We start from the raw sequence: 14,014 nt of genomic DNA on the forward strand, positions 1-14,014 counted from the left end.
CTTGAAAAAGTAAAACAGAAAACATTTTAAAAATGCATGCAATTATGAAACTTCTATATAGCACAACCCAGTAATACCAATATGAAGAGAAAAGCGACATAACAGGAAAGATTTATTTTAAACTGGTCTAATAAAAGATTAATTTCTATAATGTTAAACATAATATCTATAATGTTAAATTTTTAAAAAGATTTTATTTATCTGATGGAAAGTACAAGCAAGGGGAGCAACAGGCAGAGGGAGAAGCACTCACTGAGTGACCTCAGTGAGGACACTGAGCAGGGAGCTTGATGGTGGGACTTGATCCCAGGATTCTGGGATCATGACTTGAGCCAAAGGCAGCTGTTTAACTGACTGAGCCACCCAGGTGCCCTATAATGTTATATTTTAAGAATAATAATGAATCTTTTGAATCAAAATGGATTATGCACATAGTTCATTCTTGGGTGGATAAGATTTACAGAGGAGCCAACTCTTCACCTATTATTTTATGCTCATTCCTTTTCCAGTGTTTGGGCAAATAGACTTAAGTCAAGGTCTCTTGTTTGATGTTTGTTCATTATTTTTGTGCTGCTTTATAATCTTTTGATTTATTTTTTTCTGACAACAGCAAAAATAGAGAAGGGATTTCTATAACATTAGTGGTTTCGGGGTGGGGAGGGTGGGAAATAAAATTTATTCCAGTTGTTTCATTCATTTTTTCCCCTAACATTTATTGAACACCTATTTTCTGTGATGGACATTATTTATTAAGATGAATAAGATAAATGCTCCTTGACCCTGAAGAGTACACGATCTAGTTGATGAGCCAGGTAATCACAAAAATTACTGTACAGTGTGGGGAGTGATATTAGAAATAAATGCACAAAATGATGAGGTGGCACATTGCATTTACTCTGCATCATGACAGGATAGAAGAAAAATTTTTGCTGATCTTAAAAGAAGAGTATGAGTGACAAAGGTTATTACTATTACTTCTCTGTAACTTCAAGAACCTAGCCAAAGAGAATAAGAAGGAAGGAGACTGGCTCTGTTATTTACTCAGCTCTGTGACTTTAGTCAACTTCTGAGATGGTTTTCTGACCTTTAGAAGGGGAAATAATTCAGGGTTTTGAAACTAAATGGGGTGAAATTAAAATGCACTCAAATATTGCTTCCTTTCCCCCTTTCTCTGAAGTTAATAGGAATTTGAAACAGAAGTAGTTAGAAGATATATTTTATATTACCCCTTGTGCTAATAAACTGTTATTGGCATAAAGTTGTTAGATGGACAAAAATTATGCTTTACATTTATTGTCATTCACTAAACATATACACTATGTTACAAGGTAATACATACACAAAGAATTAATACATGATAGGGGCACCTGGATGGCTCAGTCATTTAAGTGTCTGACTTGGTTTTGGCTCAGGTCATGATCTCAGGGTCATGAATTGGAGCCCCATGTTAGGCTCTACGCTCATTGCAGAGTCTGCTTGAGAGTCTCTCTGCCCCACCCCCACCCTGCTGCTCTCCCCACTCATGCATGCACTCAGTCTCTCTGTCTCTCTTTCTCTAAAAGAAATAAAATCATTAAAAAAAGAATACCTGCTAATACCAAAAAGGATTTGTTTTTGTCCTTTGACTATTATCCACCAATATTGCATTCCTATAGATAGATTATATCAGTTTTTTTGAGTTCCCACTGTCTTAGTTCTTTTGGGCTGCAAAAACAAATGACCACAGACTAGGTGGCGTATACACAGCAGAAATTTATTTCTCTGTTTAGGAGACTGGGAAATCCAAGATCAGAGCACCAAGCAGATTCATTACCTGGTGAGGGCCTGCTTTCTGGTTCATAAACAGTTGTCTTCTCATGCATCCTTACATGGTAGAAGCTATTTGAACTCTCTTGAGTCTTTTTTATTAGGGCAATAGTCCCATTTAAGAGGGTGGATGACCTCATGACATCCTAAAGTCTCCGCCTCCAAATACCATTTTGTGGGGACACAAACATTCAGTCTGTAGCATCCATCTTGAACTTTTGTCTCAGAGACAGTACCTCTAACTTAAAATCTTGTATTTTGTCCTCTCCTTGAATTTGTTACAATTGTCTTAGAAAATTCCCTTCATAATTTCTTTTTTTCTAAGTTTTTTGTTTCTTTAAGTAATCTCTGCACCCAACATGGGGGTTGAACTTTTGACCCTAAGATCCAGAGTCAAAGCTCTTCCGAGTAAGCCAGCCTGGCTCCCCTCCCGGCATTATTTCTAATGCTCTATCATTTGACAGAATTTTAACTTAAATGTAGAATGGACCGTTTGTCATGGAATATAGAATTAGTTCATGATTATTTTTAGGTTGCTTGTAAATTAGGAGTAAAATAAAGCCTCTTCTAAAGCAATGGTTTCTATACAGAGCAACATTTTATAACTTTTTTAAAAAATTTAGACACCACTGAGATTCCTGTAAAAATGTACATACAACATTTTTTCATAAGTTTTCAAGGGAGTTTCATGAACCTCTTAAGGAGTGTTCATAGATCTCAGGTTAAAATCTACCTCTGACTGTAAGGTCAGCACAAATATATACTGATTGCTTGTACATGTACATGGTAGTTTGCTAAGTGTCACTGCATCCAAGAGCCCCATGAAATATTTATGGTTATATATATAAAGCACCATTCAGCTAGAAACTGAAATTTCATGGAGTGTATGTTTCTGTTAATAAGTAGTAAATTTTCTCTTGGCTGTGAGGGATTTTAATTCTGCCAACCATGATTTAGCTTGCCATTTTACCTGTAATGGCAATTTTTTCTTTTGGGTCTGGAGTTATATCTCTGTGTTAATAAATTTGCTTTGCATTACTGTTTGTAAGTTATTTCTGTCATTTCTTGAACCTAAAATACACAGGGCTTCAGAAAAATCATATAAAATGGTAAAAATGTATACTTCATAGTGAGTAAAAGTAACATTTTGTTTTTCATTTTATTAAATAGCACCAGTAACTCCAGATAGTGGCTATTCATCAACTCACGCAGAGGCCACCTATGAAGAAGACTGGGAAGTATTTGACCCGTGAGTTTTTTTGTTTTTTCGCTTTCCTTTCCCTCTTGGAGCAGAATGAAAGACAGTGGAGGGGTGGCTGAATGGTATATTGGAAAGAACATGTAACTTGTAGGTTTAATACTTTTACTGAGTTACTGAAGTACTAATATTTTCAGTTTTATTTACATTTCACAGGTTTTGGCTTACTAGATTAAAAATATATTATTTAATTAAAGATTTAAATATGAGCTGAATTTAGTAATATGTTTTATATTTATAAAATGTAGAAATGAGATTTTCTTAAAATTTGATTTGTAGGTATTATTTCATCAAACATGTTCCACCACTGACAGAAGAACAACTAAATAGGAAACCTGCTCTTCCATTGAAAACAAGAAGCACACCAGAATTCTCCCTAGTTTTAGACTTGGTAAGTATATTATAAGTACTGGTAGGGAAAATAAAGGAGTTAAATTTCTTTTTTGAAACACTAGCCCAAAATACCTGGAAGGATAAAAGTGAATGTGAATAATCTTAAACATTTACAAAACATGTGGATGTTGTGAAATGTTTTTATTTGAAGCATAGTCTAATGCCAAGGTCCTCAGTTTGGTTGTCATCAGGTACTCTTTGAAAATAAATTAGGCTTTCATTTTTTTGAAATTAGTTCTTTCCCCTCTTTTTCTGAGACTCTTGTGATTTTTTTTTAAATTTCCCCATAAATCCTACTTCATTTCATGCATAGATTTCGTCTTTTTTCAGGTGGGGCTTGGGGGCAGTGTCAGGATTATGTTTTCTTGAAGAACCAAATATTATCTGGGTACCAATGAATGGACCTTATGCAAGATTATAGCCCCTTTCTTCTTACTATTTTTGTGCATTATCTAATACCAATGACTTTATTAGTAGACTCCTAAAAACATGAGCTCTTAATGCTAATAAAACCTTTAATATGCTCTCTTGGTGTGTTAAAAATTTATGTTTTAGGGTACCAGAAGAACTTTGAGAACTGAACACCTACCTGTTACATAATATTGGGAAGCATGTTATTATTTAGCCTTTGTTACTGGTATCCTGTAATTGGAAATGTGGTTTATTTCTCATAAAATTTTTTTCTTGAGGAAAAGTTTATTATTTGAAATCATAACTAGCATGTATATTTCTTTTTTGAGAGTTCAGCACCTTAGCCTTTGTCTAGCCAAAGAGATGTAAGAGAGCTCTCCAGAGGTCCTAAGTATTAGGTATTTATTAGAGGATAAGTAGCAAGAGAAAAATTTTGAAACTGATTATGAGTAGTGTAGATTTGATGTGCAAGTTAGTGAAGAAACTGAAAAAAGAGCTTTTGCTATATTTTTGTGTTAGGAGTTGATGTGGTCATGATAGCAAGCTTGACCATATAATTTTTAATCCAGTGTGAAGGTAAATGGAAAAGATAGGACTTGGCTGAGCATAAATGAGTAATTTTATAGAAGTAAATGAAGAATGATCAAAATTTAGATAATCTATAGATGAAGAAGTAGTAGAATTAGTTATGATTCAGTTGAGGGAAAGAGGATACCTTTTTTTAAGATGCTAAGACAATACCTTGAAATGTATATAGACTGATATGCTATTAAAAGAAAATGAGGCATATCTAGAGTATTTTTTGCTCTTTGCCTCCCCAGAGTTAACTTTAGGTTAAAAGAAACACTCCAGCTAATAAGATGTGGAATCACAAGGTATGAACATTTGTGTTTCATTTTAATTCATTGTAAATGCATTGGAAAATTTTGGGGGTAGTCATTAGCAGGTTTTTTTTTTTTTTTTTTTTTTTGTTTTTTTTTTTTGGTTTTTTTTTTTTTTTTTTTTCTTCAAAAAAAGTGTTTTCTCACTTAATTCCAGATAGAACTGTTTTTTAAAGAAATATAAATATTGGCACATATCTTAGATCGAATGATCCTCACCTTCTTATCCTCTTAATAGCAAACAGGGTTTGATAATCAAAAATGACAAGTCTTCATTGACTGCTAGTTTAAATAATGTTTATGTCTGAAACATACTCAACAGATACTGAGGCATCCATTTTATAATATAAAAATCTTTATAAAAGTTTAAAGGATAAGGAGCTATGTGAATAGAATATATGTACTTTTTAAAATAATTAGATTCTAAACTTCCATTTGCTAATTGTTAAATAAAAGGGGTATATATTTATTTTACTTAACAGAAAGTTGGCAGCTGCAGAATTCAGAACACTGGTTCTCAATCTTGAGCATGCATCAGGATCGCCTCAAGGGCTTATTAAGTAAAGATTGCTGAGCTCCTCTTTATCCCCCTCTGAGTTTTTGAATTATCACAAGTGGAGCTGGAGGATTTGCATTTATAACTAGTTAGAATATTGCATTTCTAACTAGTTATTTATTTACATTTCATTGCAGATGATGCTGATACTACTTGCTGGTCCAGGGACCATACCATACCCAAGAACCAGTGGCTTAGAAAATTCTATCCCAAATTGCTATGCCACACATAGGAATGTATGATAAATATGAAATTCCACATATGAATGAGTACTTTCATAAATGTATTTGGTGGTCATGGGTACATGAAATTATCATTTGAAATTTCTTTAAATATCTTGGTTCACTTGGTATGTGCTTTTTATTTTAAGGATGAAACACTAGTACACTGTAGTCTAAATGAGCTAGAAGATGCAGCACTTACTTTTCCAGTCCTTTTCCAAGATGTCATTTATCAGGTAATTAAAACAATTTATAAATTGATTTGGCCTGTTAGACAATGTTCTGAACCAAGAAATCTTTTGTAATTTTGTGTGTGCAATGTTCAATGTGTTTTTTCCTAATTGATTTCATCAATATATTACTGATTTATTAACACAAAGTAGCATTGTGCTAAATAATTACATAAAACATTAAAGTTACCCAAAAATGTCTACTTTTTAAACCCAGTGATCTCTGTTAGTTTCATAATCTGTTTGCCAGCAGGTGGAGGCAGGAGCACTGACATCATAGATCCCCAAGAAGAACTTTCCAGGTTAATACCTGGTGTTTTGGTTTTTTGTGTGTGGTTTTCTTTCCCCCAGAAATCCAGTTAGTATAAAAATTCATTCCTTGTTGGTCATTTTTATTTCCTTTTGTAGTAAGATCATCTGTAGTCAGTTCGGTATATCTACTTTATATTAATCCTAGAATCTCAGGACATTCTTCCAGTTATTGCTTTAAAAATCTGGGTAAAATCATTTCTCCCTCATCTGTGTTGGTGGACAGGTAACCATGCAAAATGCAAATATTATTTACATTTCACTGTGAATTATGTGTGTTGGCCATAGTTTTTTCTTTACATTTGAGATTTTCCTGTCATAAAATTTCAGTTTATTTATATGAATACACTTTGAAAATTGCGAAGTGCCTTTCTGTGGTGGTGGTGGTGGTTCTTACTTAATTAGCATTACCTTCATACACACCAGTTGTTGAAGGGTTGGGAAAGGGTCAAAAGTTTGTTCTTTGTCAAGAGGAAGCCAACCCAAGGATTAAATAAAGCTGCAGAACATTTACTGTGTGGATGATGGAAAGGAGCTCATGGTTGTTTGTGCTCTTAATAGGCAGTTAGAATAGGGGTGTAGTTTTCTTGGCACATGATAGTTCCTGTCTTTTGAGAATCAAAAAATTTCAGAGTTAAATAGAAGTTTGTGGTTTGGGATCTGCTTTACCTACTTTATCTTGTAATGAGTCATAAGAGAATTTATTTTAGCAATTATTGTTAGTTCCGGTTTAACCTAAATAGGCATTTCAGGCATGCTAATATTTGAGCACTATATTCATTTCCCTTCTGTGGAAGCTTGTTTTAGTTCTGGCTTTTGATTACAGAATGAGCAAAATATACATAAAAATAAAGGATTTTAAGATTTTTGTATTTCTTTTTAACTAGATATTATTTGACTTAATGTAATCTTTTTTCTTAATAAGACATTTTCTGCCATATGGGTTGTTCTTGTTTAGTGCACATCAAGGACAGGAGTCTTGTGGCAAATATAAATAGTTCAGTAATACCTCAGTTCTCTCTTTTTAGCTTGATAACTTCATTTTTTGTTCAAAATTGCATTCAGGCTCTGAATTTGGAAAGGAAAGTTGTTATTTGAAACATATTAAATAATTATTTTTGAATGACTTCTTAAGCTTTCAGATTTGAAATTTGTTTCTTGAAGATAATTTTGGTTTGTTTATATCATTTTTAGTAGTGAAGTAAGAAACTTGGAAAGTAGATGAGTTTGATTCTTCCCTTTCATGAGCATTTCTTTTTATTGTGACCATACAGTTGAATTTTTTCTTGCTGCTTCCACCATTTCTGCCTTCTCTTTTTTTTAATAAAGTTCTTATGATTTTTATGTTGATCAGGATAGTTGTCTTATTTTGAAGAAAAGTCTTCTAGCGGTACATAAACTCATACTTACAAACACCATACATGTACTGCATCTACCTCTGGAATTCAAATAACTCTTTTTCTTACATATTCTGAATTACACTTTCTGAAACTGAAAAATAAATATTCTAGCCTAAATTAGGAGCAGTGAGCAAGAAGTTTGAATCTTGTAAGTTACAGAGATGATTGCATTTTATTATTATGATTTATTAGCTACTAAATTGTGTACAGAGTTTAGTCTCCCTTCAGTACATTTTTGAGGATGTCCATAGTTAATATTCGGTATTAATCCCTTGGATTTCTGGTTTTGGCATAGCATTCTATCTGCTTTTTAAAAAAATAACTGAAGAAATCTTGGGTTAGGGTTCCCCTAGTTTTCAGACCAGCAAGCTCCCTTTAAACAGGGAATGATGTCTTTTAAACTTTCAGTGGTGTTGTCTCCATCTACTGGCAAAGAAGAAATATACACAAGGGTCTGAGATGATCTAAGAGATTTTGGAGAAACCACATTATTAGGTAAGATGTAACTTACATATTTAACCACTGCAATGTAATGTGGCCCACTTAAAGGTAGAAACCTGTAAAATACTGTATATACTCTTAAAAAATAATTTATTGAGATGAATTCACAACATAAGATAAATCATTTTTAAGTGAACAGTTCCATGGCATTTATCTATATACTCTTGAATATGTCAGTTTCATAGCATTTACATAGCATAGTATATACTCTTAAAAATAAACTGGTATGTTAAGGTAGGATCAAATTCTTCATCTGAATCAGCACCAAGTAAAGTGTCCTCTTGGGACTTACTTTACTTTGGGTTTCTTTTTATGGTAAGTTTGTTATGGTTGGCCTATATCTAATTTTAATTCTACTTGTTTTTCTTTCTTTCAAAGCAACTTAAAGTGTAAATTGTTTTACGTATGCTTTAATAATCATCTATGTTAGGGGTTGGCAAACTTTTTCCTGAAAAGGGACAGTTTAGTATTTTAGGTTCTGTAGTCTCTGTTCCAAATACTTTTTCTGCCATTGTAGCATGAAACTAGTCATAGACAGTAAGTACATAATCAAATAAGCGTGGCTGTGTCCCAGTAAAACTTCATTTTCAAAAAGAAGTGACGGTTTGTATTTGGCCCACAAGCCATAGTTTGGTGACCCTTGGTCTAATAATTATGAGAGTATATACAGTAAATTTACGTACTCAAATTCTAAGTGGGAGTGAGTAATCAAATGTTCATCAGAATTCTTAATAATGTATAGAGAAATTTAAAACTAGATCCACTATAATCTGGTTGTGGGCTTTCTTAGTTTTTTTTTCAGATGAAAGTTTAAGGAAAATTTAAGATGATCACTACTCATATTTAAAATTGCCTGCCTTAATGGTATATACTCTCTTTTTGATTGATAAGTAGGACTGAACTTACTTAATCCAGTTCTCAGAATTTTTGAGCAGGTCGATTATTCAAGCCTCAATTTACTACATTGAGTGTATTTGAATTCCATTTCTCTGGGGGATAAGAAATCCTAAAAGATACAACTTAGAATTTGATAAATGTTACTGCTGAAACTATATGGATAGACAGATTGTGGTTTGTGTAGATGGAGAGAATAAGTCATTTGAAAGTACTGAGTTTTTAAAGTGAGGATATGCCACTCACAAAGCAAAAGTGTATGGATTTTTGTTTGAATGGGTCTTTTTTCCCCCTTTAAATTGGTTGTTTTTCCATAAATTATTTTACAGAAGTTAGTTATTGGGAAAATGTTATTTATTCATAGAATGGTGCAAATGCATTTGATATCTGGAAAAACAAGTGCATGATCATTTCCAGTGCACATATTTAATCTTTATATTTAGCTTATATTGACACATTGTCAGGAAATCCATCTCGTGGTGTTACTCAGTTAAGAGGTCTCCACTGTATTTAGTTTCTGTTCCTGCAGATCCACCAATTCAAGACTCTAGGTCATCTCACTCCCTCTTCCATCCAGAAGATGACTTCTATCCACAAGCAGGACTGAATCAAAAGACAGATTTTTCACTTAGCTCTTGAGCTGAACCACCTCCTCAATGACCTTCCTCTATCTCCATCAAGAACTGGAGCTCAGTTTTTTGAAGATGTAATAGAGCTACTCAGCCCAAACGTGGCTAATTGAAGACAAAAAGAAGATGCCTCATATGTTTCACCACAGTGCAGCCAAACGTAACTGTGCTGTCCAACTCCTCATTCTGTAAAGTATGGCAGGGGCATCTGATTTTTGACTCTGTTCACCAATAAGACTTTAGCCAGTCAGTGGCTTTCTGAAGATCAGTAAAATCATCAAACTTTGGGTCAGCTGTCCAGAAATCAGATTGTGGTAAGCACTCAAGGAGAGATAGGTTCCGTAGGGAGCTACTTGCTAAAGGGTGCTTTGTTTTATTAGTAGAGGTTGCTCGTATGGGAAAAGTTGGGGGGAGAGGTGGGTGGGAAATCCATGTTTAGCGAAGCTCCACCTCTTCCCCATTACTATAGTTTGTTTTCTGGCAACCTTATAGCATAGAGTAATTTTCAAAAGGATCTCAAATATTTTGTACTACAGAACAAGAGGAATAGAGGGTCAGTGGCTCCTTTCTCCTCTTTATAGTCTTTTGTAGAGAAGTCAGAATTATTTTTGCTTCATGAAGAAAAAGCAATCATGTAAATGAAGAATTTTGTAGTAAATATCTAATCAAGTTTTTCCTTCTCTCAGGCTCTGACTTAAATTGGTATTAACCAAGAGGCATTTTGTTTTGAACTTCACAAAGCATAATTTTTGTTGTACAAAAGTAGTATGTATAATTGTGCCCTAAATAAAACTTTTGGGGTCGTGGACACTTAGTTTTGAGGATTAAAATAATATTTTAACTGGTAGGGAACAATATTTTGATAATTAGTTGTAGGTTAATATTAAAAAGTAATTTTACAGAAACTTTCCTTATTAGTAAGTATAGTTATTGGTACTAGTTTTTTCATTGTAATTATTCATTACTGATTTTTAAGGTTAAAAAGAGCTGAAACCTAGAGTTATCTACTTCTCAAAGATGATAAAATGTATTTCATTAGGAATTCTTTGTATTCTTTGTAAATGTATCTTAAAATTAGAGGCAGTTTATTTTTAAAATCCATGGAAAATCTTGTTCAATGGCTGAAAACGTTCTGCAAACGGGAAAGGAGACAGTTGATTGCTAAGCATATTAAATTGTTTAGACAGTTTAGAATTTGTTTTTAAAGGCAGCGTTTTTGTTTAACTAAAATGACCTTATTTTTGCTTTTAAAATGATTAAATTTCATGTAAATATAAACACAGCAATAGTTTATATATATACACATACAAATAAACAGTATATATATATATATATATATATATATACTGTATATATATATATATATGTATATATATATACTGTTTATTATATATATATTATATATATATACACACACACATTTAAAGTATGTATGTATGTATGTAATGGCCAGTTTTTACTTGAAAATTTTGCTTCGTTGGCAACTTATTTATATGAATACCATAAGCTTCACTTTATCCCATGTAGACTTTATAGGAAAATCCCTTTTCTTTTTTTTTTTTTTTTTAAAGATTTTATTTATTTATTTGACAGAGAGAGAGATCACAAGTAGGCAGAGAGGCAGGCAGAGAGAGAGGAGGAAGCAGGCTCCCCACGGAGCAGAGAGCCCGATGCGGGGCTCGATCCCAGGACCCTGAGATCATGACCTGAGCCGAAGGCAGCGGCTTAATCCACTGAGCCACCCAGGCGCCCCAGGAAAATCCCTTTTCTGATTTATTCCTATTTAGTGTAATGTTTTGAACAATCTTTTAGTTAGCGATTTTTACTATTTTTTATTTTGATGTCTTAGTATTTACCTATTCGTTTCCAGATTGATCTGCCTACAAATACCTTCCCCAGCAGCTATCTACTTCTTGTTGGAACTGTGTTAAGCAAAGGATGACTATAATGTCACCCAGTGGGTTATGAAGTTGAGGTCTCCACAGGGCCTGCTTGAGCAACCTTCTTCTGTAAAGAGGGTTTAGGTTTTATCTCTATGCTCTAGTATTGACGCTAAGAAAATGTTCACAAAGTTAAATAGTTAAGCTGTCAACTGATGCAATTCATGATTTAAAAGTATAGGTTGCTGCTGTACAGCTTACTCTTTTGAGTGGAGGTTATCCAGTTCTGCCCTGTAGAATCATACTCATTCCAGCTATTCTTATGACTGATTACTTTTAAATTATAGGGTGGATAGTAATAATAGTTGTTGGCAGTCTCAGTGTGCCAGGCACTCTTCGAGGTACTTTACATGTATTAGCTTATTTAACCCTCACAACAACCCTATGAGGTAGGTACTGTTACTTTATCCACTTTATAAATGAAGAGACTGAGGTGTATAGAAGGGTTAACAACTTGGCAGAGTCACCTTGTACACCTATGGTGTCTACTAATGTTTAGATTTTTCAGTTATTTGTAGCATCTCATTCTTCACATTCCCCAGCTTTGTTGGTTTTGTACTGCTTTAAAGTCTTACTGCTGATTATATATAGTATTTACCAATCATCTTTTTATTTAAAGGTGCCATACTTTTAAGTAGGTGAGCCCCACTGAATTGACTGTTTTGTTTTAAACCTGTATCAGTATGGAGCACCTGGCTGGCTCAGTTGCCAGTCACTCTTGATCTTGGGGTCATGAGTCTGAGTCCCATGTTTGGCATAAAATTAAAACAATTTAAAAAACTTTATCAGTATAGCAATAATTAAAAGGATATCATGGAAATACTTTTAATATGTTTCTTTTTAAATATGGTAAGGTTGTATTATCTTTACTTACAACCATTTAGAAATATTTTTCCTTGGGCACCTGGGTGGCTCAGTCAGTTAAGTGTCTGCTTAAGCGTCCAACTCTTGGTTTTGGCTCAGGTCATGATCTCAAGGTCCTGGGATTTGGTCCCATACCAGGCTGTGTGCTCCATGCAGAGTCTGCTTGAGATTCTGTCCCTCTCTTTCTTCCCCTTCCCCTGCTTGAGCTGTCTCTAAAATAAAGTAAACCTTTTTTTTTTTTTTTTTTTTTAAAGACATATTTTTCCTTAAAAGATTTACATGTAAGAATTTTTTTTCTTGCCCACAAAAGGATGGCTGCTTTGGGTGTTTTCTTCTTCTCCCTCACCTCCTCTTTCTTCTTTTTTTGGTCATGCTGTTAATGTTATCTATGAAACTAGATAAGGTTTGGTAAACTAATAGAAATTATTCAGTTTATATAGATTGACATTGCATACTTAGTCATGAATTTGACTGTCGTAAAATAATTTCTAATCAATTTATAATTAGATTGTTGTTGTTGTTTTTTAAGATTTTATTTATTTATTTGACAGAGATCACAAGTAGACAGAGAGGCAGGCAGAGAGAGAGAGAGAGGGAAGCAGGCTCCTGCCGAGCAGAGAGCCCGATGCAGGACTCGATCCCAGGACCCTGAGATCATGACCTGAGCCGAAGGCAGCGGCTTAACCCACTGAGCCACCCAGGCGCCCTAGATTGTTATTTTGGTGACCGCTTTTATTCTATCTAGTTTTGTTTACCATTTATGGCCTGGCTGGACTATGTGTATACACAATTATAGGATGTTCTCACTGTCTTAATACCAAAGGAAGTACAGGCTGTCAGGTATTACTCATATGAAGGAATGTTGATATACTGTTAATGTAACGTTATATATATTCATTCATTACTTTTCTATATAAAATTTAAATTTTAGTAAAATCAGTCCACAACAGATTATATACAAGATTAGTTCCTTTAACACTATTTTGCAGATACTATTCTAGTAGCTTTTATTTTTAAAGTTTTGTATTTTGAACATACTCATAAATCCCTATCTTTGCATAGTAGTCCTATTCAAGATGTATCTTTGGATACAGTATTTTTATATCATTGTTTCTTTGTAGCATTCTGCATTATTTTTAGACTTTTGGCTTTTTTCAGAAGGTATGTTGTTCAGTGGTGGGAAGATTAAAACTTCGTAAAGAGTTACAAGTTTGAAGAAGGATGGTTAGTGAAATACTAAGTAGAGAAAGAATGTGGAAAATACAGAAGTAGGCAGCTCAGGACAGGAATCTTTATGATGAGAAAGTTAGGAGAAGATAAATGTAGTTAAGAGCATCTGTGGAATAGATTTGGAAGCATTCTGGAATGCCTCTGTGCATTTGTATATTTCTATATCTCTGTGACCTCACAGGATAAGTAATTGTTGTCTCTTTGTATTATACATATCTTAAATTGTTTTCTGTTTCCTACTACATAGTACTTAGTGTTTGACTTTTATATATTTTTTGCTTTAATATATCTATCCAAATGACTTAGACCCTGCTGGCCTTGTGCCTCAATTTCTGTTTTTCTTTCTGAGATTTCGCCTTTGCAGCACAAAGCAGAACTTCCATCCCTGCTCACTGTTAACATTGTATCTTTCTATATTCTTCTTTTTCACTAACCACCTTAGTTTTGTGTATACATTTTAATACTGAATCACCTTCCTGTTCAAATGGTGA

General features: G+C 33.7%; 1 protein-coding gene across 5 annotated transcripts in view; it reads left to right on the plus strand.

Annotated features, from left to right (window-relative positions):
• Positions 1 to 14,014, plus strand: part of CTDSPL2 (CTD small phosphatase like 2) — an 84,431-nt gene that overhangs the window by 56,507 nt on the left and 13,910 nt on the right. For all 5 annotated transcript variants that reach the window (XM_046008828.1, XM_046008831.1, XM_046008830.1 and 2 more), the window contains 3 exons: positions 2,977 to 3,055; positions 3,344 to 3,455; positions 5,676 to 5,762. In XM_046008828.1, the coding sequence (XP_045864784.1) occupies positions 2,977 to 3,055; positions 3,344 to 3,455; positions 5,676 to 5,762 (278 nt within the window). The remainder of the gene's footprint in view (positions 1 to 2,976; positions 3,056 to 3,343; positions 3,456 to 5,675; positions 5,763 to 14,014) is intronic.

The sequence above is a fragment of the Meles meles genome, chromosome 6, assembly GCF_922984935.1.
Source record: "Meles meles chromosome 6, mMelMel3.1 paternal haplotype, whole genome shotgun sequence".
Taxonomy (NCBI): domain Eukaryota; kingdom Metazoa; phylum Chordata; class Mammalia; order Carnivora; family Mustelidae; genus Meles; species Meles meles.